Source organism: Mus pahari, chromosome 7 (genome assembly GCF_900095145.1).
Source record: "Mus pahari chromosome 7, PAHARI_EIJ_v1.1, whole genome shotgun sequence".
Lineage (NCBI taxonomy): Eukaryota > Metazoa > Chordata > Mammalia > Rodentia > Muridae > Mus > Mus pahari.
This window is the reverse complement of record NC_034596.1, coordinates 34,755,085-34,780,690: the sequence shown is the minus strand read 5'-3', so window position 1 is coordinate 34,780,690 and position 25,606 is coordinate 34,755,085. Positions and strand designations below refer to the sequence as shown.

The following is a 25,606-nucleotide window of genomic DNA, read 5'->3' as shown; positions in this document are numbered from 1 at the left end:
ATTACTAAAGTCCTATTTACTATAAATACCCAGTTTAGCATACCCATCTTTCAATTAAAAAAAAAAAAAAAACAAAGCATACTGAAAGGGGGCGGGGGAACTGAACAGAATGAACAAGAACATGACTATAGAAAATGACAATAGAATTACCAGACTGTGAATTTAAGATTGGAATATTATACATAAAAAGTTCGCATGTGTAAACCAGACATCACAAAACAACAGATGGAGGAATTAAGTGGGGAGAAATCCTTTAAGACTATTAGAAATTGAAAGCAGCAACAGAAACAGGCCACTTTGGATGGGCCCATGAGTAGAAGGGAAATAACTGAAGACTCTCCAGCTTGCAAAGAGCTGTAATACACATCTGAAAGGTAAAGTGAGAAGTGGGGAGAGCAAAGGCTGACAAAATTTACTAAAAGAGCAAACGCAAGAGCTGCATGTGATGAAGAGATGCCCCAAAGGATAGAAGCACCTGCTGACAAGCCACTCATGACATCAATCCCCAGAACCCACACAGTGGACAGAGAGAGCCAACTCCCACTGGTTGTCTGTAACCTCTATTCATGTGTGGCCTTCTCTACAATAAATAAGTAAATAAATAAATAAATAAATTTAAAATGATTTTTTAAAAATTCTATAAGGGAAAAAAAAAAAGAACGGCTGGGGTAAGAGAATTATCATGAGTTCAAGGCCACACTGAGTGAGACCTTGCCACAAATGAAGATATTACCATATAATATAGATAACAAAAATGCAAACACGGTGAAGAAAGAACAGGACCACAGGAAGTAATCAATGCAATTATAATCTCCCAAACTTAACATCATACAGTAAACAAAAAAATCCAGGTGGTAAATAGCAAAAATCTTTACCTAGCCACATTATATTCAATCTACAAAATTAAACAGAGAAGATAAAACACAGGGTCCCCAATGGAGGAGCTAGAGAAAGTACCCAAGGACCTGAAGGGGGCTGCAACCCTGTAGGTGGAACAACAATATGAACTAACCAGTACCCCCTGAGTTTGTGTCTCTAGCTGCATATGTAGCAGAAGATGGCCTAATTGGCCATCACTGGGAATAGAGGCCCCTTGGTCTTGCAAACTTTATATGATCCAGCACAAGGCAAGGCCTGGGCCAAGTAGTGGGAGTGGGTGGGTAGGGGAGCAGAGGTGGGGGGGAGGGGTATAGGAAACTTTCGGGATGGCATTTGAAATGTAAATAAAGAAAATAATAATAAAAAAAAGTGAAAAAAAAGAAAAGATTACCAAAATGAAAATAAAAAAATAGTAAATTAATATGAAATAAAACTGTTCTGTGTTGAAAAAAAAAAAATTCTCAAGGAAACTGTAAATACTGACTTATAAAACAGCCAGAAACTAACTTCTCAGAAGTCACACAAACACACAGAGAAAGAACCAAGTGTAATAGCTAGTGTTGGGGAGGGAAAAAAATACCACCCATGCGAAGTCTACACTCTGTAATATGATCCCTTCTTTGGAGAGAAATAAGAATAGTCATTCTTAAAAACAAAACTTGAGGGAAAATGTGCCAATAGTCATGTCTCACAAGAAATATTCTAAGAAGCAAACAAGAGATGGAAGTCATAGACACACAAGAGAAACACAACCCACAGGAGTTTTAGAGGGGAAAAAAATCAAAGAAAAGAATGATTTACCATTATTATTTACATAAAAAATAGAGAATAGTGCTGGAGAAATGTCTCGGTGGTTAAGAGCATTAACTGCTCTTCCAGAGGTCCTGAGTTCAATTCCCAGCAACCACATGTTGGCTCTTAAGCATGTGTAATAGGATCCAATGCCCTATTCTGGTGTGTCTGAAGACAGTAACAGTGTACATAAAAAAAAAAAAGAAGACATATATTTTATAATAAAATGAAATTCACAATTTATTTGATTATGCATGTGCTAAGTTTATATTTCCATATAGAATTTAAGTTTTTTTTTTTTATAAATTTCTGTTAAAAAATTGTAAATGGAATTTTCATAGGAATCACTTTTGGTAAAATTTTGACATTAATACTATCAATCCATGAGCATGGGAGATCTTTCTATCTTGGGATTTCTTCTTCAGTGTCTTTATTCAAGGTCTTAAGTTTTACCATACAATTCTTTCACCCGCTTGATTAGAGTTAGCCCAAGACTTTGAGGCTACTGTGAAAGGTATTGTTTCTCTAATGTATTTCTCAGTGTGTTTGTCATTTGTACATAAAAAGAATACTCATTTTTGTGTGCTGACTTTAAATCCTGCTACTTTACTGAAGGTTTTCATCTGTAGAAATTTCCTGGTTGAGCCTTTAGGGTCTTTCATATATAAAATCATATCCCCTTCAAATAAAGATACTGAATTGCTCTTTTCCTATTTGTATTCCTATAGTTATTTTATTGTTCTAAGACTTGAAGTACAATATTAAGTAGGCATGGAAAGAGTGAACATCCTTGCCTCATTCTTGTTTCTCTCTACTTAGGATTATTTTATCAATGGACTGGCTATAAATTACTATGATGAGGTATATCACATGTGACCCTATTTTCTCCAGGATTTTATCAAGAAGGGATGTTAGATTTTTGTCAAATGTTTTGCCTGAATCTATTGATCATGTGCTTTTGTCTTTTAGTCTGTTAATATGGTTGGCTACATATATTAAACCATCCCTGTATCACTGTGATTAAGCCATTTTAATCTATTGCTGGCTCTCTCTGTGGTTTTGGTATCAGAGTTAATAGTAATTTCAAAAATAATTTGGAAATGTTTTTTTCAGTTTCTATTTTGTGGAATAATGTAAGAAATATTGGTGTCAGTTCTTCAACACCTGGCAGAATTCTACACTGAACGCATTTGGATCTGAGCTTTAAAAAAAAATACTGCTTCTATTTTACTATGTGTATCTGGTCCATTTAAATTCTTTATTTTATCTTGATTTAAACTTAGTAGGTGATATATATATATATATATATATATATATATATATATATATATATATATATATATATATATATATATATATATATATATTACTGCATCTTTCTTTTAACCTTTTCCACTTTGATAGAATACAGATTTTTAGAGAGGGACTGGGGAGATAGTATGGAACAGTTGTGCAGTACAAACATCCTGGAATGTAGGAAAGTGATCCTAATGAGGACCCCTTGTAATGGGGGATAAAAAGTCTCAATGACCATCTCTCATAGACAGGGGAGGCTTCCAGTGGTGGGACTGGGTTCCATGCAATTGTTGGCCAAGGTGGTCCCATGGAAATCAAAAAAAAAAAAAAAAAAAATCCAAAAAATCCAGACTCTTGCTAACACAAATGAATGATTGCTCTCCACAAACTGACAGTGGAGCCACACTGCTGAGAACAACATCTACACAACTCACTGAACATGATTAGTCAAGCTGGTACCTACATGAAACCTCCTACATTCTAGTCTTTCTACTGTGGGAATACTCTTGCAGGTTCCCAAAATAGAACTGGGGACACCAACACCGCCACAAAATCTTTGACCTACAATCTGTCCTGCCTACAAATATGCTAGGGCAATGGTGGCACAGAGCTTGTGGGAATAGACAACCAATATCTGATTTGACTTAAAATCCACTCCACAAGAAGGAACTCCTACTTCAAACTGCTTGGGTAACCAAGAACAAGAGACTAGGTAGTCCAGAGACCGAGAATAAAACTAAGCATTATTATCTTTTAAAAAAACAATATAATAATTCCTAATAATATTCTACTATACTCATAGATCATTGCCTTATCTAGTTAACATCAGAAAGGCTTCCTCTGGCAGCAAATAAATAAATAAATAAATAAATGCATAGACAGACACATAGCTGGACATTAGGCAGACAGAGAATCTAACTTTAAGGTCTCTATCAAGTCCCTGCCCCCCTCAGAGCTCAGGGAATCCCACCAGAAGAGGAGGCAGTAAATTGTAAAAGCCAGAGGGGATGGAGAACACCAGTAGAACAAGGCCCTCTGAATCAACTAAACAAGGTGCAGAAGAGCTCACAAAGCCCAAAGCAGCAAGGACAGGGCCTACACAGGTCTTCACCAGATCTTCGTTGTATAGATTATTGCTTCTAGCTTAGTATTTTCATTGACTCCTCACCATGAGAATGAGTGGGTCTTGTGCCGACCTCTGACACGCTTTTCCTCCTGTTGGATTGCCATGTTCAACTTTAAAATAACAGTTATCTACTTCATCTTCTTATATTTTATATTGTCCATTTCAGTTATCTCAAAGAAGCCTATCCTTTTGTAATGAGAGATAGAAAGGGAGTATCTAGGCAGGAGGATGGTAGGGAGGAACTGAGGGGACGAGGGAAGGGAAACTATAATCAGGATAGACTGAATGAGAAAATAATCTACTTTCAATTAAAAAAAATTCCAAAAGCAACAGATAAAGATGCTGATAAAGATGCTGAACAATATAAAACATGAATTAGGGCATGATTCAGCTTTTAAGAACATGTATTTTCTTGCAGAAGGCCCAAATTCCCAGCACACTCATGGTAGTGTTAACAATTCCTGTAACTCCAATTCCAGGATAATCTATACACTCTTCTGGTCTCCACAGATATATTCTACCTACAACTGATGTATGCATATACACTCAAGTACACACACACACACACACACACACACACTAATAAATAAGTAAATAATTTTAAACATGGGCACAAGAAATTTTATATCCTACAAGTAAATGGAAAGGTATTCATGGATTGGAAAAGCATTGTTAAGATGTCCTACAGATATACAGGGAGGAAAATCAAAAGGTCATATGGAACCATGAAACTCACCCAATAGCAAATTGCATCTTAAATACAAGAACACAAAATTGAAGGTATCAAGCTCTTTCATATTATACCACAAAGTTATAGTAACTCACTGAAAAACCATGGTACTGACATGAAAATAGACACAAAGAATAATAGAGCATAATACAAAACATAAAAATAAATTATGTACTGCCAATGGTTTTCAACAACAATGCCATAAACTTAAAATGTCAACAGTCTTTTCAATAAATGGTCCCAGGAAAACTGACTGCCCACATTATAGGGACTTAAAACAGTGCTTCATAATGCAACGTTTTTACAAAACTCCATTTAATAGACTAAAAAATTTAGTATAATGACTCAAACTTTTGAATCAGTAAAAATATTAAGAGAAAAGCTTCATATCACTGGCACACTAGGGATCTGAACCATTTCTTGGTTATAGCTCCCAGAACCACAAGCAGGCAAACCACAAACAGAGGAGCAGGATACACACTAAATGCTTCCACACTGCAAAAGAAATCACTACAAAGGAGACACTCCAGAGATCCCAGAGACAGAAGGAAGCATTTGCAAATCAGCAGATAAGGTGCTTAAGCGAAAAGTAGGATGGAGAAAGGGACCTGATAAGAAATACCTGTACTTGAAAAATGGAAAGGCTGGGTCAGAAAGAAGGCTCAGTCACTAAAGGCTAAGCTCACAACCAAAACTACAAAAATGGAAAGGGACCCGACTAAATGATTTTCTGAAGAGGAGGGCTTACACATAAATGCTCAAGGGGTACAACATTTGCAAATAAAAACAGATATAGATTGACCCCATTTAGCTCCCCTATCCTCGAACATGTAACAGAAGGATAAGGGATGATGGGAGGAAGGAACCTCATACATGCCCAAATGAGAAGGTAAGCCAGAGATAATATCTCTTGGTGTTATCTACACAAGGCCAACCAGTCAAAATTCCAGCACCGGGTTTATTGGAGGACTTGGTGGCAGTTGGTGGCTTTGAGGGAAGGAGACTCATTCTCTTTGGGGGATGTGCTCACTGCTCTGTTGCCCACACCTCACTAGATAGTCACACATCCATACACATATAGGCAATGTTAATTGGATTCAGCAGGATATTAGTAACAAAAAGAAAAGAGGACATGATGATGGGAGAGAGAAAGAATGAGGGCTTCTAGAGGAACTTGGAGGGAGGTGGTGGTGGATAGATATGATCAAACTCTAATTGTATAAAGTATGGAACTGTCACAGAACAAAACATTACCTAAAGATAAATATACATGAAATGTATATAAATGTAATATACATTACATTTCATGCAATGGCTATGTTCATTAGTCTGGCTTGAATATGCCATTGTGTACACATATTGATACACCATTAATTTTACAATTTTGCCTATTAATTTTTAGTATATAACCTAAAAAGTGGTTTTAGTATACAAAACAACTTGATTATATAAAATTTACCAAATTTAACTCAATTTAAACAGAAATGAACAAGTATCAACAACAAGTATCAACACATTAAATATTGCATAGTATATGGATTTTCTATATAATAATTGAGAATAATAATGATAGTGATAACATCTTGGAAGAGTTTGATGGCAAGAATGTTTAATTGGGACAACCCCTTCAATGAAGTCCTTTATCTGTATTAATAAAGGCATGAGTAAAAACTAAAATTTACAATACAGAACTTAGTCTACAATTCAGCGTTTCCCCCTACAGGATGTCATACTGCCTTATGTACACCAGGACATGATATAACATGACTTGTACTATGGTTGAAAACAAAGGACATTTGTGCATTGCACAGGACATCAGAACCAGGAATGTGGTAGTAGACCAGCCTACATTAAACTAGGAGGAAGGTCTAAGTGACTTCCTGGCACTCCTAATTCCATTTAATGTTCTGTGGTAGGGAACTCACAGGCTGCACAAAATGAGGAAACCTATCTTTCTCTACCCAAGGAGAGTCTAGACATTCACTTTTCATTTTTAACTTAACAAAAAAAAATTGAAATTACCTTGATAGAAAATAAAAAATAAAGTTCAGCTTTTAGCTATTCTGAAAAATGGAGGATATGATTTTTTTCTTTGTAGTTTTTGTTTACCCTAAAGAACAATGTGGTTGAGAAAAGGGTGTGTTACCATGAAAGAATCTAATGTCATTAAGCATTAAGCACATTCATTTAATAGATTTCCTGAAAGTCCTCATTGAACTGTAGTCATTAGAAAATAGTCATATTTTATTTCTTTTATTCCAAAAAAATGTATTTTTCCCTGAGGTATGCAAATCAGAAATATACTCAACATTAGGACTAAACCATGACATTAGACAGGAAAGATGAAAACTAGATAAAAATCAGGACCATGTGTGAATAAACACAGGCTGCAGAGGAAACCTTCTAGGACCTGTCACTCTGGGCTAGCACATCTTATCCAATAGATGCTTGCCCCAGTAGTAATGCTTCATGTGTATGTGTTGCTACTACTATTACTAGAATCAAACATTCCATCATTGTTATCTTGCCTGGCCATCTAACAGCCAATCTCCCTGAACAACTACTGACTTCTCATTTTCAGGATAGGACGCTTGCTTCTTAGTGATTATCCCTTCCATAGAGTATACATTCAGAAAACCATGTCCCTTTCCTCCTCGTACAAGCAAAGGCTATGAAAACTGGACAAGGATAGGAGATTTTGAGGGAAAGGTACAGATGCCATTTTAGCTCAGTTCCAATTGGCCTAATGATTTTACAGCACACGTATTGTTTCCAATCAGTCCCTAATCCCTGCTAGGAACTAGGAGTCTGTCTGCTCAAAGTAACAACTAGGAGTCTGCTCAAAGAAAAACACAGATGAAGCCTACATCCAGACCATAGCTGTAACCAAGTGCCCAGGGCAAGCTGCTGTAAACACCAGATGCAGACTTCTTCCTTTCATTTAATAACAAATACATTTGACTTGGGAGTTGAGTGGGGCAGATATACAAGTTCTTGAATCTCAGAACAAAAGATTGGACAGTATACAGCATCAGAAGCTTTCCAAAAAAAGGAAGTGGGTCCGAGTTGAGAGAAAGGGTAGAAACTCAATGACAGACACTGTACAGAGTATGGAACTCTGACATCTTTGAGTCTGCACTGAATGCCAGTTGTCTGTGAGATTCTACTATATATGAGCCTTGTCAGGGAGTAGAGAGGATTTGGGCCTCTTTCTTTGTCAACAGGATTTGCCACAGGTTAATTCAGAGCATCTGTGTAAATCTTAGATCTTCACCTTATTTCCCTGCTTCATAATTGCTGTCTAGGAAAAAAAAAAAAGAAGGAAAGAAACAATATACCATGTTGTGTAAACTGAAATAATTATTAAGCATGTTTTAGTTTCTTAAGCTAAATGGTAAATTATTGTGAGAGCTTTGCATATAATGATGGTATTGTGCCACCAAAATGGCCCTCCTGCTATGTTTTAATCTCCAAGCAGGAAATCTCTTTGGAAGCAATCATTTCTTCCCCCCAAGAGAATGTAGACTATCCTCACAGTGATTCATCTGGCAATTATCTGTATCGTCACACGACCTCACACACCTGAACTGAATCACCACATCAGTGCAGTCGCCATCAGCTGGACTAATGCTTCACACCTATAATACTCAGGTAAGCAGCAAAATGACCACTGGATGTCCTTCCTGTCCCCACCCATGCTGTCTGAATAATCACAGCCTTGATCTGTCTGAGTCATGAAGTCGGAACGCAAAAGAGTTTCAGGAATCAATTCATCCAAACCATTCTTTCATAGATAGGGAAACAAGTCTGTGGCTATAATTCTTTTGAGTCCATGAGCTAGAAATAGAAGTGGGCGTTGCAGCCGGGTGTGGTGGCACACGCCTTTAATCCCAGCACTCGGGAGGCAGAGGCAGGCAGATTTCTGAATTCGAGGCCGGCCTGGTCTACAAAGTGACTTCCAGGACAGCCAGGGCTACACAGAGAAACCTTGTCTCGAAAAATCTAAAAAAAGAAGAAGAAGAAGAAGAAGTGGGTGCTGCAGACCCACTGTTGTACTTGTTTCAGGTGTTGAACTTCCCTGATGGAATAGGCTAGGAGTAAAGATATTAGGGTACCAAAGTGGAGGCCAGGATGACCCGAGAAAGGAAGCAGTGGTAAAGAGTGGCTTGTTGTTCACTCAGCATTACAGCATGAACATCTTTATTTTCTATAGTATAACAATCTATTGTGTTATGGTTCGAGGATTTTGCTTGCATGTATGTCAGTGCGTGGCATGCTCTTGGTACATGTGGAGGCCAGCAACCACCTGAAACTGGAGTTACAGTTGTGAGCTGCAATGTAAGTGTTAGGAACCAACCTCAGTTCATCTGAAGGAGCAGTAGGTGTTGTTAGCTGCTGAACCATCGTCTCCCTATATATCATGATGATTTTATTTGAAATTCTTTACCACTTTATGCACACTTGTAAAAGAAAACCTGACTGGACTACTTAAAGAAATAACACTACCTCCTTAGTAGTTTGACAGTTTGTATCCTAGCTATGCTGTGAAGCAAAGTATAATTGAAACCACCAAAGAACAAAATTTCCCCAGAAAACAAACATCTTCATTCATTCATAAATCTACTACCATTCTATGAACTCAGAAGATGCTTGTTCATAGAGTTGTGTAGGTATACCAACATAATGAACACTTTTCTAGAGACGGAAGAAACTAAACCAAAAAAGAACAGATTACCCTCCCACCCCAAAAAAAAGGTTTTATTTTGTATATACTTTCTACACTGCATGGTTCCTTCTCAACACTCTGGCAAATGAGACAGCTTCTTTCCTGGCCAGAAGCAGGCTAACTGAAAAGCGTACTGAATTACTCCAGCAAATGAGGAACAGGAACTCCGGGAGCTGTGCTGCATATTTCTTGCTCTGAAAACATAATGGCTATTTTGAATTAAAGATGACCACAAGTTCCCGGGGGAATTTTCCTCTTTAAATGTGCGCTGGCCCCTGTCTGCTCCAATGGGAGGCCACAATGGAAGCAGCATTGTTCCGGGCCTGGGTCCAGGTTGAACGGCAACCAGCAACTTCTACTGTGGTCTCTTGGAACCAAGCCTGATTCCAAGTTCACAATCCCATCCTTCAGTTCATTGCTAATCACAGACAATATATTCACAGAGCTTAGCCCTGAGGTTTCTATTGTTTTCTTACAGTTTCTGCAATTGTCTTGAAATTTCTTTGCCTATACATTACAGTAACTTCTTTCTTTTTGTCAGAAGTCTCATTTAAAATCCAATACTGCCATAGTACAAGTCATATTTAATATACAACAAATGTTAAGTATGTCCTGAACCCTAGAGACGTTTACAAACTAGAGTTTGATATTGTTCTCAGAAGGTTGTTCAAGGCATGGTGCATATAGGTTCTAAGTGATAAAGCCCATCAGTGTTTATGAAATACCTATTATCACAGCAGGACCTGAACTCCAGGCCAACCTCTGCTCCAGTGAAAAGTAGAGTCATAGCCTACCAGAAACTGGAAGAGTTTAACAGCTTGGTGAGGCCGGAGTTGGCTTACCATCATCAAGCCAAGACTAACATGTCAGAAGCAACAGACAAGGGACTCACAAGCTGGAACTCCCACTGGTCAGCGAGAATAAGGCTGACGAACCTGTGGACGCTGCCAACAACCTCAAAGTCTACATTTGCAACCCCAGCAAACTGCAGATGGCCAGCACAGAACCGTAGGCAGCAGTGACAAGCAGACATACAACAGGAAGTCAGCAGAGGTGTGAAATCCTGCAGGATAACTAACACTGAGCTCTGCACTCACCCCAGTGGGGAGCTGTGCAGCAGGAAAAAATGTGTACATACCAGAACTGGAAAGAGAAGCCTTTCCACCTGCCATCTGTATTCCATTTTAAAATGTCCTGGCACTGGAGCTTTACAGAGCCCACCAAGACAGGGAAGGGTAGATTTAACATTGTGAGGTAATGTATTAAGTGGCATGTCATATAAATTCCAGTCAGTTGGAATCCTTCTCACAGGTTCAACGTGTTCCCATTTTTGCATGCTTTTGACCACGTTTCATTGTCTCTATAAGTTTGTCCAGCAGACCTGCCATTGCCCATCACTGTCCTCAGGCACACAAGCAGCTTTATCCACCGGAGGCTTGGCTATCCAGGCTATGATGTCATAAGCAAGAGTCAAATCCTAAGTGGTGATGTGATCCAATCCAAAAGACTTGGTACATAGTCTTATGTTTCATACTAATTACAATAAGGCTTATTTGAAATTCAACAATGCCCATAAATTTCAATTAACAAAATCTTATCCAAATAACTTGAAATGCAAAATTTACTTATTTTTACTATTCCTGAAAAATCTTTAAAATTGAGTTTGTGCAAAATCTTGTATAGATGAGTAGTCATCGAGATACCGAGAAAACCCAGAACTAGCTCGGAGCTGGAATGCCAATGTCTTCCTGAAAATACTAATGCCCACAGGTACAACTCCATAAAACAATGACATTAAACTTAAAATCATGCACAAGGAAAAATGAATGTTGTATTATTAGACATCTGTGAGAGTGGTGCTAAGGTCATGGCTCAGCAACAGAACACATGCCAAGCAGGCAATGGGCCTATGCTCAATGCCCAACACTGTAAAAAAAAAAAAAAAAAAAAAAAACCACAAGTTGAGCCAACACGAGGAACAGGAGGTAAATATTAATGTAGCTCAGGGGAATGTAACTCTGCAGAGTATGGGCCCCACAAAACACTTCAGAGCTGGGTAACTTCTGTAACATGGGTGAATTCATAAACAGGTTAGCTTTAACCTCTCTAGAGAAGCTTGTATTAGAAATAGCACAGACTTTTCAGTGTACTGAGATGCATACCAATAAACCAAACCCCTGCCAAACCCACTTAAAAGCAAAGCTTTCCCTTCTAGGTCTTTTGGCACTGGCCAATCCTTTGTGCTACACCCAAGAAGCTTAGATTACAAACTCAAACAACACTGGCATCAAACATCCCAGAAAATGACTACCTTACATGAGACATGGGTATTTTTAAGCATATGCATTCTAAAACATGGCAAGAACATAATTTAGCATTGGAAAGATAGGCGAGTAAAGAGCTGCTTTGTGCACATGTTAGCGGATTAGAGAATGGCCTGCCCTCTGTGCCTGATTTCAATTGCAAGCAGCATGGGAAAGAGAACGCCCGTGAGCATATATACTAAATCAGGAAGATTACATCTTAAAAAGCTCATAAGGTAGGGAAGGAAACGAGCAAAAAGGTAGGTGGGAATACTGCAGGAGGAAACCCTGAGTGCTGAGTCTGCCAGGCCATGCTCACCGGCCACAGAAGGGGAGCTAAAGGAACTCATAGAATAATCTTAAAAAAAAAAAATTAGACCTGTATCTGTCCACTGCTTCTGTGGGTCCCCAGCCCAATGGCTGCTACTAATGCTCAATAGTGTGAGAGGGAAGAAAACAGGATCTGCGATGCACCTCAATGGCAAGAACAGCCTGAAAGTCCCAAGGACCTCTGAAGTCTGTTGTTGAGCCTGGTTGACAGGAAAGGTCCTTGGAGAGAGCTGTGTCTGCTGCATATCTGTCTTTGAAGTACAGCTTCCATGGTCCTACTGATCAACCCCAACCAAACATAAATCCCAGGTTGACCAAACTGACACGGTGACATCTACCGCAGAGGAAGAGCACACAGTTCAGGAATATGGAAGAATGCCTTCATGAGCCGAAGGATAGTGAGGAAGGTTTGAAAAACCCACAATTGGGTTTTAAAACTCACATTCTTTTGATAAACTATACCATCAATCTTACCAGACTTGTTCTGTCATGCTACAACTTTCTAAAACAAAAAAAGGTAAAAATTCAAAGAATGGAAGCTCTTAGGCCTGCCTGCCTAAGAAAAGGGTTTATACAAGCCATAAAGCTCCCAATCTAGTATGGTCTACACTGTGCAGTTGAAATTTAAAAGTCCCCAGTGAGATCCACAAGGGCAAGGAGAACCAAGGCGTATGGACCTCCTCGTGCTTAGCACCATGTTTACGCTGCTATTACCACCAGTCCATGAGTTTTCCTTCTGAACACTGAACAGCGGATGCTCTTGTCCACATGCACTTTCTTTGGTCCTGATCAGTCTGCCACCCTCTGTCAGATGATAGATAGCCTAGAAACTAGTAACTCTCACTTCTCACAGTACGAATGAAACCAAACGTATGAGTCTCGGTTACGTTTAGTTCTTCAGTGTCTACGTGTGTCAGTTTTCCTTATCACTTCTGGCCCCTCCTGACTGTCCACCAGAAACCAACCCCTAATCCGAGGGTCAGAATCCCATAGCAAAAGAATGGGAAGAGGTGACACTGTAGCTTAAAGTGCATTTTTATCACTTAAACATTGCTTGCCAAATTTTTAAACAAAGAGATCAGGATTGTGAAAGGTGAAAGCAAACGCCCTTAGCATTGCTGAGAGGCCAGCGCTCCTCCCTACAGGAGCACACGAAGCAACATTGCCTGCATCTTCTCACACCTGCCATCCCCGCCTTTAACTTTCTCACATGATGAAAGGTACATGGTATCCCAAATAGTCTTCCAAATTAAAACCTTTCCATGGGATTCTTTTCTTTTTTTTTCCTGGTACAATAGCACAAACTCAGACCAAACCACAGGAAGAAAGGGCATGTTTTTGTTAGCCCCTCCCTAGTCTCTCAGTCTATAGCCTCTGTGTGTTTCCTCCTTTGATTTTCTTCTGTTATTTTTACATACATTTGAAATTCAACCACATCCATGCCATAGTCTTTAAATCTGTTTAACCTAACTCAAGAACTATTTTCATGCCTTGTTAACTCGAAGTATAAAGGTTTGGTGGCGGTGTTTTCTAAGCATATTACAGTAAGCATATTACTATTCTTTATTCCACAGTACAAAAGGACAAAAACACATATTTAGGGCAAATCATAGTTTAAGCTAAAAGACATTTTTTTTTTTTATTTTTTAAATCACAGTGGTACACATTCAACTATCACTAGGCTTAATGTTCGACAAAATTACACTAAGGTCATGGCCAAAGTAAAGGAAGACATGCCATGTCATTAACACCTTACAGTTCAAGTATAGGCTTAACACTAAGTAGTCAATGTCTGCCATGTATAAACTCAATACACCAATGGAAAACAAACATATAGCAATAAAGATTGTTCATGAAGTGTAATAGAAAATAGTAACTTGAGAAATCACTAAGGGAAAGTAAAAGTTCTAAGTAAAAAAGTTGGATATTCAAAACTAAGAGTTAAAATGTGAGAACATCAATTTAATTCTTCCTTATAATTCTACTGAATACCAATAAAAATATCTAAACATGAGGAATTTATCAGATGTATAACTGGTTAAAATATAATGAAGACCAATGCATGGGATGCCAGTAACACAGCACGCCTCCCCTCTGAATCCTTTGATCTCTCCCAGCCCTATGTACCAATAAGACAGCATGTGAGCTACAGGTCCTATAGCTGCAGATGGAATGTCTGTGGTTCCTTTCTGTGGATACTATGGTAAAATTCCATGGCAGCTGCCAAAGCATATGGCATCCCTCCTTTCTGATGTGGCTTAGTGACGGGAGCAAGGTTTGATAGGTCAGAGTTTGACCTTCTGTGTGACAAGTTAAGAAAGAGGCAGATGAATCCTGTGTCTGTGGACAGTTGACTCAGAGAGGCATGCAAACCTTCTGCTCAGCCTAACTGGGAGATGAAAAGACAAGCTCTGTGTATTCCTGAGGCAGTGGGCAGATTAGTAATATATCTTCTTGTATCAGCATTTAAGGGTTGCCTAAGGCTTACATTCCTGGGGAGCCTCTGCCAAGAAGACATTTTTGAAAGTAATTAAGAAAATTAAAATGAAGTGGCTTCACTGAAATCAACAAATAATGAACCTCAAAGTACTCAATATATGTACATAACAGATATTAACCACACAAAGGAGGCACAAATTACTAAGAATGGATGATTAATGAATGATGTCAGAGAAAGTTAAGAAAGGGGAGAAGAAAGTAAGAGCCCTAAATCACAGAATTTTTCAGATGATCTCCAAATGCATTGAAGACTTATTTGCAAAGTGAAAAGGTAATGCCATGAGAATAAAATACACCACCACAAATGAAACACCAGAACTAAACCAGGGAAAGAAACAATTTATGGTTTTTAGACTGATGACCAAGAATTTCTCTAGATAAGGACTTTTGTGCTTAAATATTCCATCAAAGGCCACAGAATCTTGATGTACACTCCAGAATTTTCCCATAAGAGAACCGGAAAAATAACATCATGTACACACACACACATACACACATGCACACATCTTTTCATCCCTTTCCTCTTAGACATGATAAGAAACAACTTAAACATCTTCCTTTTTCTCCTTAACTCTGTAGGTCCCCAAGGGATACATTATCATTCTGAGACTCCCTTTTCCAATTGAAAATATCAAAAACCTCAACCTCTAACCATTAGACACTCAGTGTTGTCCAAGTTCATGCTAGCTGGATGATATAAGATGAGAGAAAACGGTACAAGAAATAAGACTATAAAAAAGAAATAAACTAGCAATAATCAAAATGCTCTGTAGACAAAATCAAAACATCTTTCATATAATCCCATCTTTTTAAGTGGTTTTTTTATCAACTCAGCAACTGAGTCTCAGACAGACTGACTATGTAAGACCTAGACTTTATTCATTTCAACCCATATGAGTCATGGGTAGGATATGTGTTAGGAATAAAATCCCTGTTATAGTCTTTTATTTTCTTATATTTCATACCCAGGGACTTAGCAAAAATCATTGCATTCAAAATTTAGTAGGTAATGTATTGTAAGAATAAGATTTCCCTCTAAAACTCTACTTTAGAATAACATGCAAATACTACAAATATTCACAGGAAATCCTAGGATGGCAAGTCAAAATTTTAATCAAATAATTCATATCCCAAAGAACACTTCTGACACTGGTAAATCTTGCTATATATTTTATGCATGTGCATTCTCAAAAACTTAATTAACAAATCAGCCATTCTAAACACGGTATTCTTGGAAATGTTGTGCAAGAAATGAGGTAGGGTTTCCTAACAATGAAACCTGGGATATGATCTGTGACCACCACATCAACTTTCTCAAAAGACAGTCTTGTGAAATTGGAAAACATTTCTGTGTAATACTATATTGTTTGCCTTAAATCTATAAGGATACAGTGGCCTATTTGAACAATTAGTAGAAATCTCAGGGTCCACCCTGGGTTTTAGTTCATGCTACTAACTATAAAATGTTTGCTGTTCTCGAATTCTTGCTAGTTTCTTTAGATATCTTTTCCTTTAGCAACTTCTTCCTATATCATTAAAAATTCCCAAGGTATAGTCATGTTTTCCAGATGATCTTAAGAGAAAGAAACAAGAGAAAACCAATGTATATCTAATCACAGAGAAGAGCCCAGAGCCAAAGGGAAACAAAAAACTAACTATTTATATCATAATCTTAAGTAATCCAAGTATCAAGCTTGTGGATTTTAATGACTTTTAAATTATCAGCATTCCACACATGATATTAACATTTCAGGATTCATGAATTCCACCAATCTTCCTGCTTTGTGTGTCTAACTCATGTATACTTTAGAAAACCAGATAGTTCATTTTATGTATTACTATAGTGCCTAATATGTCAGTTAATGTGACAGCTTTCATGAGTATTTATGCAACAATTATGCAAAACAATTTTAATGATTTTTTAAATGTCTAACTACGAACATGATACAATTTAACTGATAAACATGTCTCTGCCTATAACTTATGAATTTCTCATAAATGTATTGAAGGTTTTATGAAGAACAGATGAGGGCTTGAGGGAACTTTGGTGTTGTTTCATTTAGTTTCTGTGTTTTCTTTTGCTTTTTTACTGTGCTTGAAAAATTGAACTAAGAGTCTCATACACCAGCTACATGTCCTACCACTGGGCTATACCTCCAGTCCCCATTATACATGCACATGCATCCAGAGATAGATAGATGATAGATATAGACAGACAGACAGACAGACAGACAGACAGACAGACAAAGGGTAGATAGAGAAACACAGAAAGAGAAAGAGGCAGAGTGATAGGATATAAACGGAGACAGTGATAATGACAGAGACAGAGAGACAGAGAGACAGAGATTGCCCATAAACACAATCCCTTCCACTGATAGCACATACACATGTATCTCTATATGAAATTCAACTCAACAATATTTATTAAGAACCAAATGTGAACCTTGAAGTCTTCCAGCTGCTAGAGGTAAGGTGGATAAGACAAATTTCTTACACTCATGGAAGTGAAATCATAAGAGAAGGAAAAAAAATCACAAAATGGTAGATGATAGGGAAAGGTAAGATCTAATAGAGAAAACAAAGAGGTGCATGACAGAGATTGCCACATTTGGAGTACAGAGAAGGCTTCAGAGGGAGTGACATTTGCATAAAGATGTAAACCGTAGTGAGAAGTACCTGAGGAGCATGTATAGAACACACACACACTTTGTATTTTCATGCTCTTTCTCAGCTATTCTTTAAAACAGATATATATGTGATATTTATAAAATATTAGACAGGCTGCTAAGAATAAAACAGATACCATATCTGCTTGATGACTACTTGTATGTCAACTTGACACAGGCTATAGTCATTTGGGCAGAGGAAACCACACTTGAGAAAATTCCCCACCAGATTAGCCAGTGGACAAACCTGTGGTACATTTTCTTGATTGATGATCAATGAAGGTGGGCCTATCCCACAGGAGGTGGTGCTACCCCTGGGTGGATGGTCCTGGATTGTATAAGAAAGCAAGCTGAACCAGCCAGTAATCAGCACTAAACCGTTGCTTATACATCTGTCCCTGCCTCCAGGTACCTGACATGAGTTCCCTGCCCTGACTTTCCTGGATGATGCACTATAGCCTGAAAAATGAAATATACTTTGTCTGCTCCAGGTTTTTTGCTTTTGTTTGGTTTTGTTTGTTTGTTTTGTTTTCCTTTTGTTTTGCCATGGTGTTTTTATCACAGCAGTAGAAACCCTGACTAAGACATCTACCTTCCTGGGGCTCATAATCTATCTGGAGTCAGACGTTCGACAGTTGAATTCCTCAGTCACTGTAGGAAGGAATTAAAAGCATGGAATGGCTTGGCCTAACTCATCTGCCTGGGACTGGCAAAACTTCCCAAGTACCTGAAGAACATCATAAAATCAGAACTCAAATCCCGGAAGAAGGACGCATACGTGAAGGAGCCAAAAGGAACTAAGACTGGTCAGAGCACAGTGGAGGTAAGCAGGAAGAATCAAGGCTGAATCAAGAACAGCAGGCTGCACTGAGCAGAGGTGTGGCCTCTGTTCCCTCCAGAGTCATCTACAATGTCCAACAAAGTCACCTAAAACATCCAAGTGCAAGCCGGGCGTGGTGGCGCACATCTTTAATCCCAGCACTCAGGAGGCAGAGGCAGGCAGATTTCTGAGTTCAAGGCCAGCCTGGTCTACAAAGTGAGCTCCAGGATAGCCAGGGAGGGCTACACAGAGAAACTCTGTCTCAAAAAAAAAAAAAACAAAACAAAACAACAACAACAACAACAACAAACATCCAAGTGCATATGCCTCATTACTCAACTCCAGTCAAGCTGAGTGACAATGAGCATATGTCTACTCATATTCACTATTCATATGGTGAATTCCAGTATGCATCTTTCACATGAGTTGCACAAAGAGAAGTTTTATCCTGGAAAAAAAAAGTCAATAGAAGTCCATATCTCAAGGCCAAATAAATGACTGAACCTTTCAATAGCTTTGCAGATTTCTCAATGAAATTTTTCTTACAGTTTGTTATAATTACCCCCAAAAGAGATCTTTTACTTTTGTAATCAGAAAAGTTTGTGTGTGTGTGTGTGTGTGTGTGTGTGTGTGTGTGTGTGTGTGTGTGTGTGTAAGCTGAATATGAGCGTGAAAGTTGGCTGAGTGCTTGCCTAGTATGTACAAGTTCGTGGGTTCAATCTCTAGCACAAAAAGAAGGTAGGGAGAGAAGAAAAGCATGAAACAGCAGCATTCATTCTTCCAAAGCCTAAATATGGTGCTCAAAACCCCTACTGTACAAAAGGCCTTCTCCCTAGAGCTAACACCCTTATTACAGGGATCCATCCCTCACTACAACACTATCTGCTAGTGAATCGTTTCCATCAATGAACTGTTAAGTCATCTATCATGATCTTAAACTCCCTGTACCTACCCAATTCTTCTCCTGCTTAAATATGCCAATGTTCCTCCCCAAAGTGGCCGTCTATTCTCCCCGAAATTAACTCAATCCACGTTTGCATGTACAGCACAACCCTCAATCTAGTGATAGTGATCTCAGCAGTCTGCTAAGATCCGTGGGCACTATTTTCCATAAAATTCTTATCCAGCCTTCAGCACAATGGTTCTGTCATGCTGAGAATTTCCTTCACTGGGATTCTGGGATGTGACTTGCTTGGCTACATGACCAATCATCTTTCCCCTTAGCCAGTTATTCCTCATCATTGTGGTGTGCTGTACCATGTTTTCCTTTACAATGATACCCATGCCCTAATCCCTATAATCTATTAACAGATGTCAAAGGGCTTTGATAGTGTGATTAAATTAACAATCAGGAGACAAGGAAATTATCCTGAATTACCCAAGTAAGTCCTAGAAACCACAGGGACCCTCTAAGGGGCAGGAGACCAGAGTGAACCTCAGGGCATGTGGTCATAAGTGTGCAAGGAAAGAGCCAGGAGCAAGTAATACAAGTGACACCGAGGAAAGGGAAGGACAGGAGGCAAGTCCCCTGGAGCTCCTCAAGAAGTGGCACAATTCAGTCAACACCTTGAACTAGACTCCCCATCTCCAGGACTGTAAGGGAATAAAACTGGAGCTTTAAGGCACGGGGCGTCTGGTAATTTCTCGAAAGAGAGAACAGCCATATGAAATAGCAATTCCTCTACAACGTCAAAAGCTTGGCTTGGCCTTTTGTTCTCTTCTACTCTTTCTACACTCATTCATTTTATTATTGTGGTCAAATCCAAAGCATTAAATGCCTATATGACAGCAACTCCATGTCCAGCTAAACATCTGCACTAAAATCTTTCTCTGTTTCTAAAGTCCTGGGACACAGTGGATTCAACTTTTGGGAACCCCAATAAACTACATCTGAAACAAAGAGAAGGGTAATGTTGAAAGAAAAAAAAAAGGAAAATTTTACATATGTACATGTGTACTTGAGCATGAAGATGATTAGATAGATAGATAGATAGATAGATACATACATACATATATACATAGACACATAGGTATATAGATACATACATAGAAAAATACATAGATACACAGATGATAGGATAGATTATTAATAGATTATAGATAGATAGGTAGATAGATAGATAGATAGATAGATAGATAGATAGATAGATAGAAAAAAGAAAGAAAATAAACAAGAATCAGGAAAACCAGTTGGTTCATGTCCTAAGTGATGTTTGCAGGGAATTATAGAGACCTGGTCTAGCTGCCTTGACAGACATGCACCATAGCATTTCTTAGGCTAGAGTCTGTGGCTCCTGGGACACTGTGTGCTTTTCAGTTCCTCAGAAAGCAAGGTACTTTTGCAGGCAGTGAAGTATTAGGTCACCTATATTTCTCTGCATTCACTAGAAGTCAGAGAGACATAGAAGTTTCACAATACCATTAATCACGTGTACCCTGTATATCCTGCAAGTGTCCTAGCAATGACCACTGTACTGGTTCTGATAAGGGTATAAAAAGTTTCAGCCTCACTCTTTCTGAAACCTCACCAACCCATGCCTGACAGACGACATTCCTACTGACCATAATCAGGCAACCCTAGATGCTAAGTGCTGGCACGGACAGATGTTAATACAAGTTCTATATTGCACAGGAGTCGTGCAGTCTCTGTCAAATTGTGATCCAATTCATCATTATCCATCCCAGCTTTAGTCACTACCATTTTTCCACTGGGGCTTAAAGAACTGCCCATGTTTAGGAAGCCGATCTACTTCTGTTCATGGGATGCTTATCTACCAAAAGTGTGGTCCCAAAACAAGTGGCAACTTTGTTCCCATACTGCTCTGCTTAAAGTAAAGAGGATCATTGATTCTTTGATTGCTCCTCAGCATGACATGGTCTGCCTAAGAGACTCTGCTGTCCCTGAAAAGCTGGGGGACATGACTGAAGACTCGTAGACTTAACTCCAGGACTCTGGAGGAGAAGACTGTAAAAGCTGGAAGTTGAAAATTCATTGAAAATACCTTACTTAGTTCTATTTTGGAGTCTTCATCCCAGGAAGGGAAGAGTTCTATGCACGGTCATAAATGACGAACATTTACATGCATAGATGGGTCAGGATCAGATCTCAAGTTTCGAAGCAATGAAAGAGGAAGATATAAGATGAAGGAGGAGCTTTCAACCTCATCCTACTATTCATTAACCTATCAGTCATTCCACGAGGAAGTAAAGATTCTGTGTTTTTAGCAAAAGCACTTTCCTATTCATTACACTTTCTTAGCACTCAATCATATTGAATGACTTCCTCACTGACATAAATCAAATTGAGTTGAATTTGGAGTAAAAAGTCAGGTTTAATGGGGCAGCTCTTGGGCAGGTTCAGTAAAGTCGCAAGGCTAGACTGATGTAGGGGCTTCCTAAAGGAGAGTAGGGGGTGGGGAGTAGTAGATGGTGAGGTACTAGGGTTATATCCTTATTTGGTAAGTTTAGAGACCTGGATGTGAGTCTTAGGTCCAGTAGTCCCACTGGAATCCAGAACTAGTTGCTGGTGGTATCCATTGTTTTGTGCAGGCTTTTGCAATTGTGAACTCCTGTCAGAAAAGAAGGAGGGGGACCTCTTGGCTCAGGCCATCTTGCCTTTTTCCCAAATCCCCCAGCCTAACACATAAATCTAGAAGTAAGCTCATACTTGCAAGGTTCTGATTCTAATTCTAATCTCCCAAAACCTTCCCTTCCATTGCAAATAAAGATGTCTATATCCTAGTCTCTCAGAACACATCTTTAAGCTAATGACTCTTTCTCATCCTTCATATGTGATATACAACCTGCTGGGAGAATTGTCCCAATTTTACCTTCAAATCCATTTGAAATACTAGCATTTAATACTACACTATCTAAATTATCCCAGTGGCCAAAACTATGTTGCCTGCCTTGGGCTTTTCATTGCTATAGCAACAAACTACCTCAGAGAAATAACTTAAAGGAAGAAGGGTAAATGTTGTTCATGATTCCAGAGGTTACAGCCTAACATCAAAGAAAGAGCCACTCATAAGATAACGGTAAAGAGCCAGAGAAAGGGATTCAGAATGAGAGTGGGGCAGACCAGGGGATTCACGCTAATAACCCCAGCACAGAGGCCCAAGGCCATCCTGGTCAGACTGGGCTAAGAAAGTCTGTCTCAAAACCCACAAAGTAAAATAAAAGAGAACAAGACAAGGCTTTTCTGTCAAAGGTTTGCCACCAGTAGCCCACTTCTTCCAGCCACCATTATAAAGCTTCGGCCACCTTCTACCATTGAGACCAAGCAATCAATCCATGAATCTGTGGTAGACAGTTCAGATTCAGACTGCAACAAATAGAAGGGTATATATTAAAGTTAATAAATACTTTCAGAAACCTCAGAAATGTGCCAATGGCAAAATGTGGCTCAGCAACATCCAGTCTACAAAACGGAATCTGTGACCTCAACTCGGAGAAGTTCACAATAGCATAATGAGTATAATTAAAATATAACTCTCAAAGTCATGTCCTGTATTCCAAATTATTTTAAGGAAAAGAAAACTGGCTGAGTTTCTCATTAAAATAAAATTCTATATAATCTTTTTCTAAAACTAACTGGAGCCAAGTATTAATAACTGAATGCATGTATGTGAATAACCGCTACCACTAACCTAACTATATCTGGCATATTTAGAATGAATGTATGTTACCATTATCCTATCACCCTAACTGCCCATCTCTTTCAACACATTTACTAATTACCCAGTGCCAATCAAGCACAGAGTTACTCCACTGTGCTTCACTGAGAAGTTTCTTGTGGATCAATTTATGAAACTCAATATTGACTTATTCAAATATGTTAACACATTATAATAAACGCATATAAGTACAGAGGATTTCCAAATGAAAGAAGAAACACACACTCTCATATCAATTTGTGGGGTGGTATTTTTTATAGTTGTTTAAGTTAAATATTTAGTTAAGCTGTCTAGGTATCCGTGACAGAAGATTTACCATACTGGGGCTAAAGCTACTCTCCACAAGACGACAAGTTTGTCAGGTAGGCGCAGGCCAGTGTTTGGGAAGGCCCTGTTCTGGCAGATTCGCTGTGCTTGGACTGTGTGAATGAATTGCACTGTTTACACTGAGTCTCTGCATTCCTCTGGAGACTGTGGAATTTCTGTAAGTGCTCGCCAGAGGACATGTATGTGACCAACCCCAACAAAGCCCCTGGGCTCTGAGCCTCTAATGGACTTCCAAGCATTACACCGCATTCCTGTACATTCATTGCTCCAGGAAGTGTTTTCCGTGACCCATCAAAGGAAGGGGAGAGCTCAAGCATCCCCAAGCAGATTACGAAAGGATTCTGCAGAAGCACTGCCCGAGAGGCTGTTCTAAGCCGACAGAATACCCCTATCACTCTGATGGAATACAAACTGGCCTAGAGCTGGACTACATGTGGAGTCTCACAGGTTTGTCTAGAAATTCAAAGGTGGACACAGTCTTAAAAACCATGACAGAACCAGGAGCTTTTTGAAAGCCCAGATTCGTACCTGCTGATATGCTTCATAGATGACATCAAAGAGAAAAGCCTGGGGCATTTCACTTGCCCTATGCTTGGCACGGTCCAGTGAGTGGTCTAAGTGACCATCAGCGGAGGGACTGATGACAGTGGACACCAGAGGTCGAATTGCTCCTGCTGCCTGTAAGATAAACAAAGGGGAAATGTGTATTTACTTGACCTACAGAGAATTTGAAGGGAAACCCTAAATTCAACGTCTCACTTCCAAAAACAGACTTCATATTTGCAACAAACTCTCCCGAGAAAGCATGTAAACAAAAGTGTTTGCTCAACCCACAATTCACATCTAAAATTTTGAAAATCACTTTCATAGAATGGCAATCTCATGCACTTTAAGATGGAAATACTGCTTTATTGTATATTCAGTTTTACTCCTATCAGGAAGGCTAAACTGGTTCAGTGAGGAACTAAACATGCTTGCTGTCAAGCCAGATGACCTGAGATTGATCCCCAGGAACCGAGGGGTAGATGAAGGAAACAGACTCCCACAGGTGGTTCCCTGACCTTCATTTGCATACCGGGACACATACACCCTCACACATCTCACACACATAAATAAAGAAAATAAAAATCCTTTTCATCCTAAGTCACTGAGGTCAAACTCTAGAAAGGAATGTTACAGGACAATTGGGTTTTCCCTGAAGATGGGCGGGAAAGAAAGAGACCATTGTGAAACCATTGAAATGAGTTTCAAATTAATGCTTAGAAATGAGTGTGCTCTCAGAAAATTTAATTTACACATTGGATCATTAAAGAGACAAGCTGCCCAGAATCCCCACTTCGAGGCTAAACAACCTGAATAACAACTTATGTCTTGCTCTAATTAACTTTACAAACATTTCTTTTCAAATATAACGTCCGTGCGGCACTTCCTCAGGCAAGGCATCCACTCATTTCCATTTCTACTGTGGAAGCCCTGTTTTATTGACAGCTGCAACATGACTGCATGGTAAGGATGACTCCTTCATGACTGACCATGTGTCATTTACTTTCATTAGGGTTCCCCTTGCAATGTGCTCTTGACTGCCCTTACCAAACAGCTACCTCAACAAAATAGCCCCAATGGAAGCATCTAAAGTGGGCAGTCAAGTAAACTGTTGGATCTTTACTCCAACATGACATTTCTTCCACAGGATTGTTACGTGAGCGTCTTGGTTCATGAGCAATAAACCAAGAATGCAAGTGTGCTCTGAAGAGACCTTCATCTGATCAGAACGAACTGTGGGAGTTTACAGAAGCCAAGGGGGTGGGGGGGGGTGATTGGAAACAGAGCTCATGCATGAGCCAAGGAGACAGCTTATAACTGCCTCACTGCTTCCAGCACCTCAAGTCAAACGGGGAGTCTAGACCCAAATGTAAACGTGATCCAGCCAGGAGTGAAGGGACTCATGTGACCTACGACAAGGGGTTTTGGGTAAAAGGGAAAGAGATATGTGTACCCGAATTTTTAACGAAAACATTAAATTTCCATTAAAACTACCTATAGGCACTACTAGAATTCCATGCCAGGCCATAATGAAAAAGGAAAACAAAAAACCAAGAGAGAACATGAAAGATCCAGATTGGGAGGGCAAGAGGTGGCTCAGACTCCCCCAGATGAAACAGGCAGTGAAAGGTATAAAAGGTATTTTTAATACAACCACTGAACGCATCTGAGAACTGTCCCAGGGGCCTACAGCAGACTAAAAACTTACTGAGAAAATCTGAATCTTGGTTGGGAATAAAGAATGTATGTGGCACCTCAGCAGTGACCTGCTACTCCACCCGCAGCTCAGTGTAACAGTAGCTCCAAGAGAGGTGGACAGAGCTTAAATGAGGCATGGGGGTGCAGATGACAAAAAGCAATACAAACAAAAGCTCAGGGACCTGGTTCTAGCTC

The 25,606-nt window shown here is 39.2% G+C and overlaps 1 protein-coding gene across 1 annotated transcript in view; it reads right to left on the bottom strand.

Annotated features, from left to right (window-relative positions):
- The window catches only part of Crppa (CDP-L-ribitol pyrophosphorylase A), a 274,837-nt gene that overhangs the window by 208,928 nt on the left and 40,303 nt on the right, over window positions 1–25,606 (bottom strand). Inside the window, exon 3 of the mRNA XM_021202203.1 lies at window positions 23,699–23,848. Within this exon, the coding sequence (XP_021057862.1) occupies window positions 23,699–23,848 (150 nt within the window). The remainder of the gene's footprint in view (window positions 1–23,698; window positions 23,849–25,606) is intronic.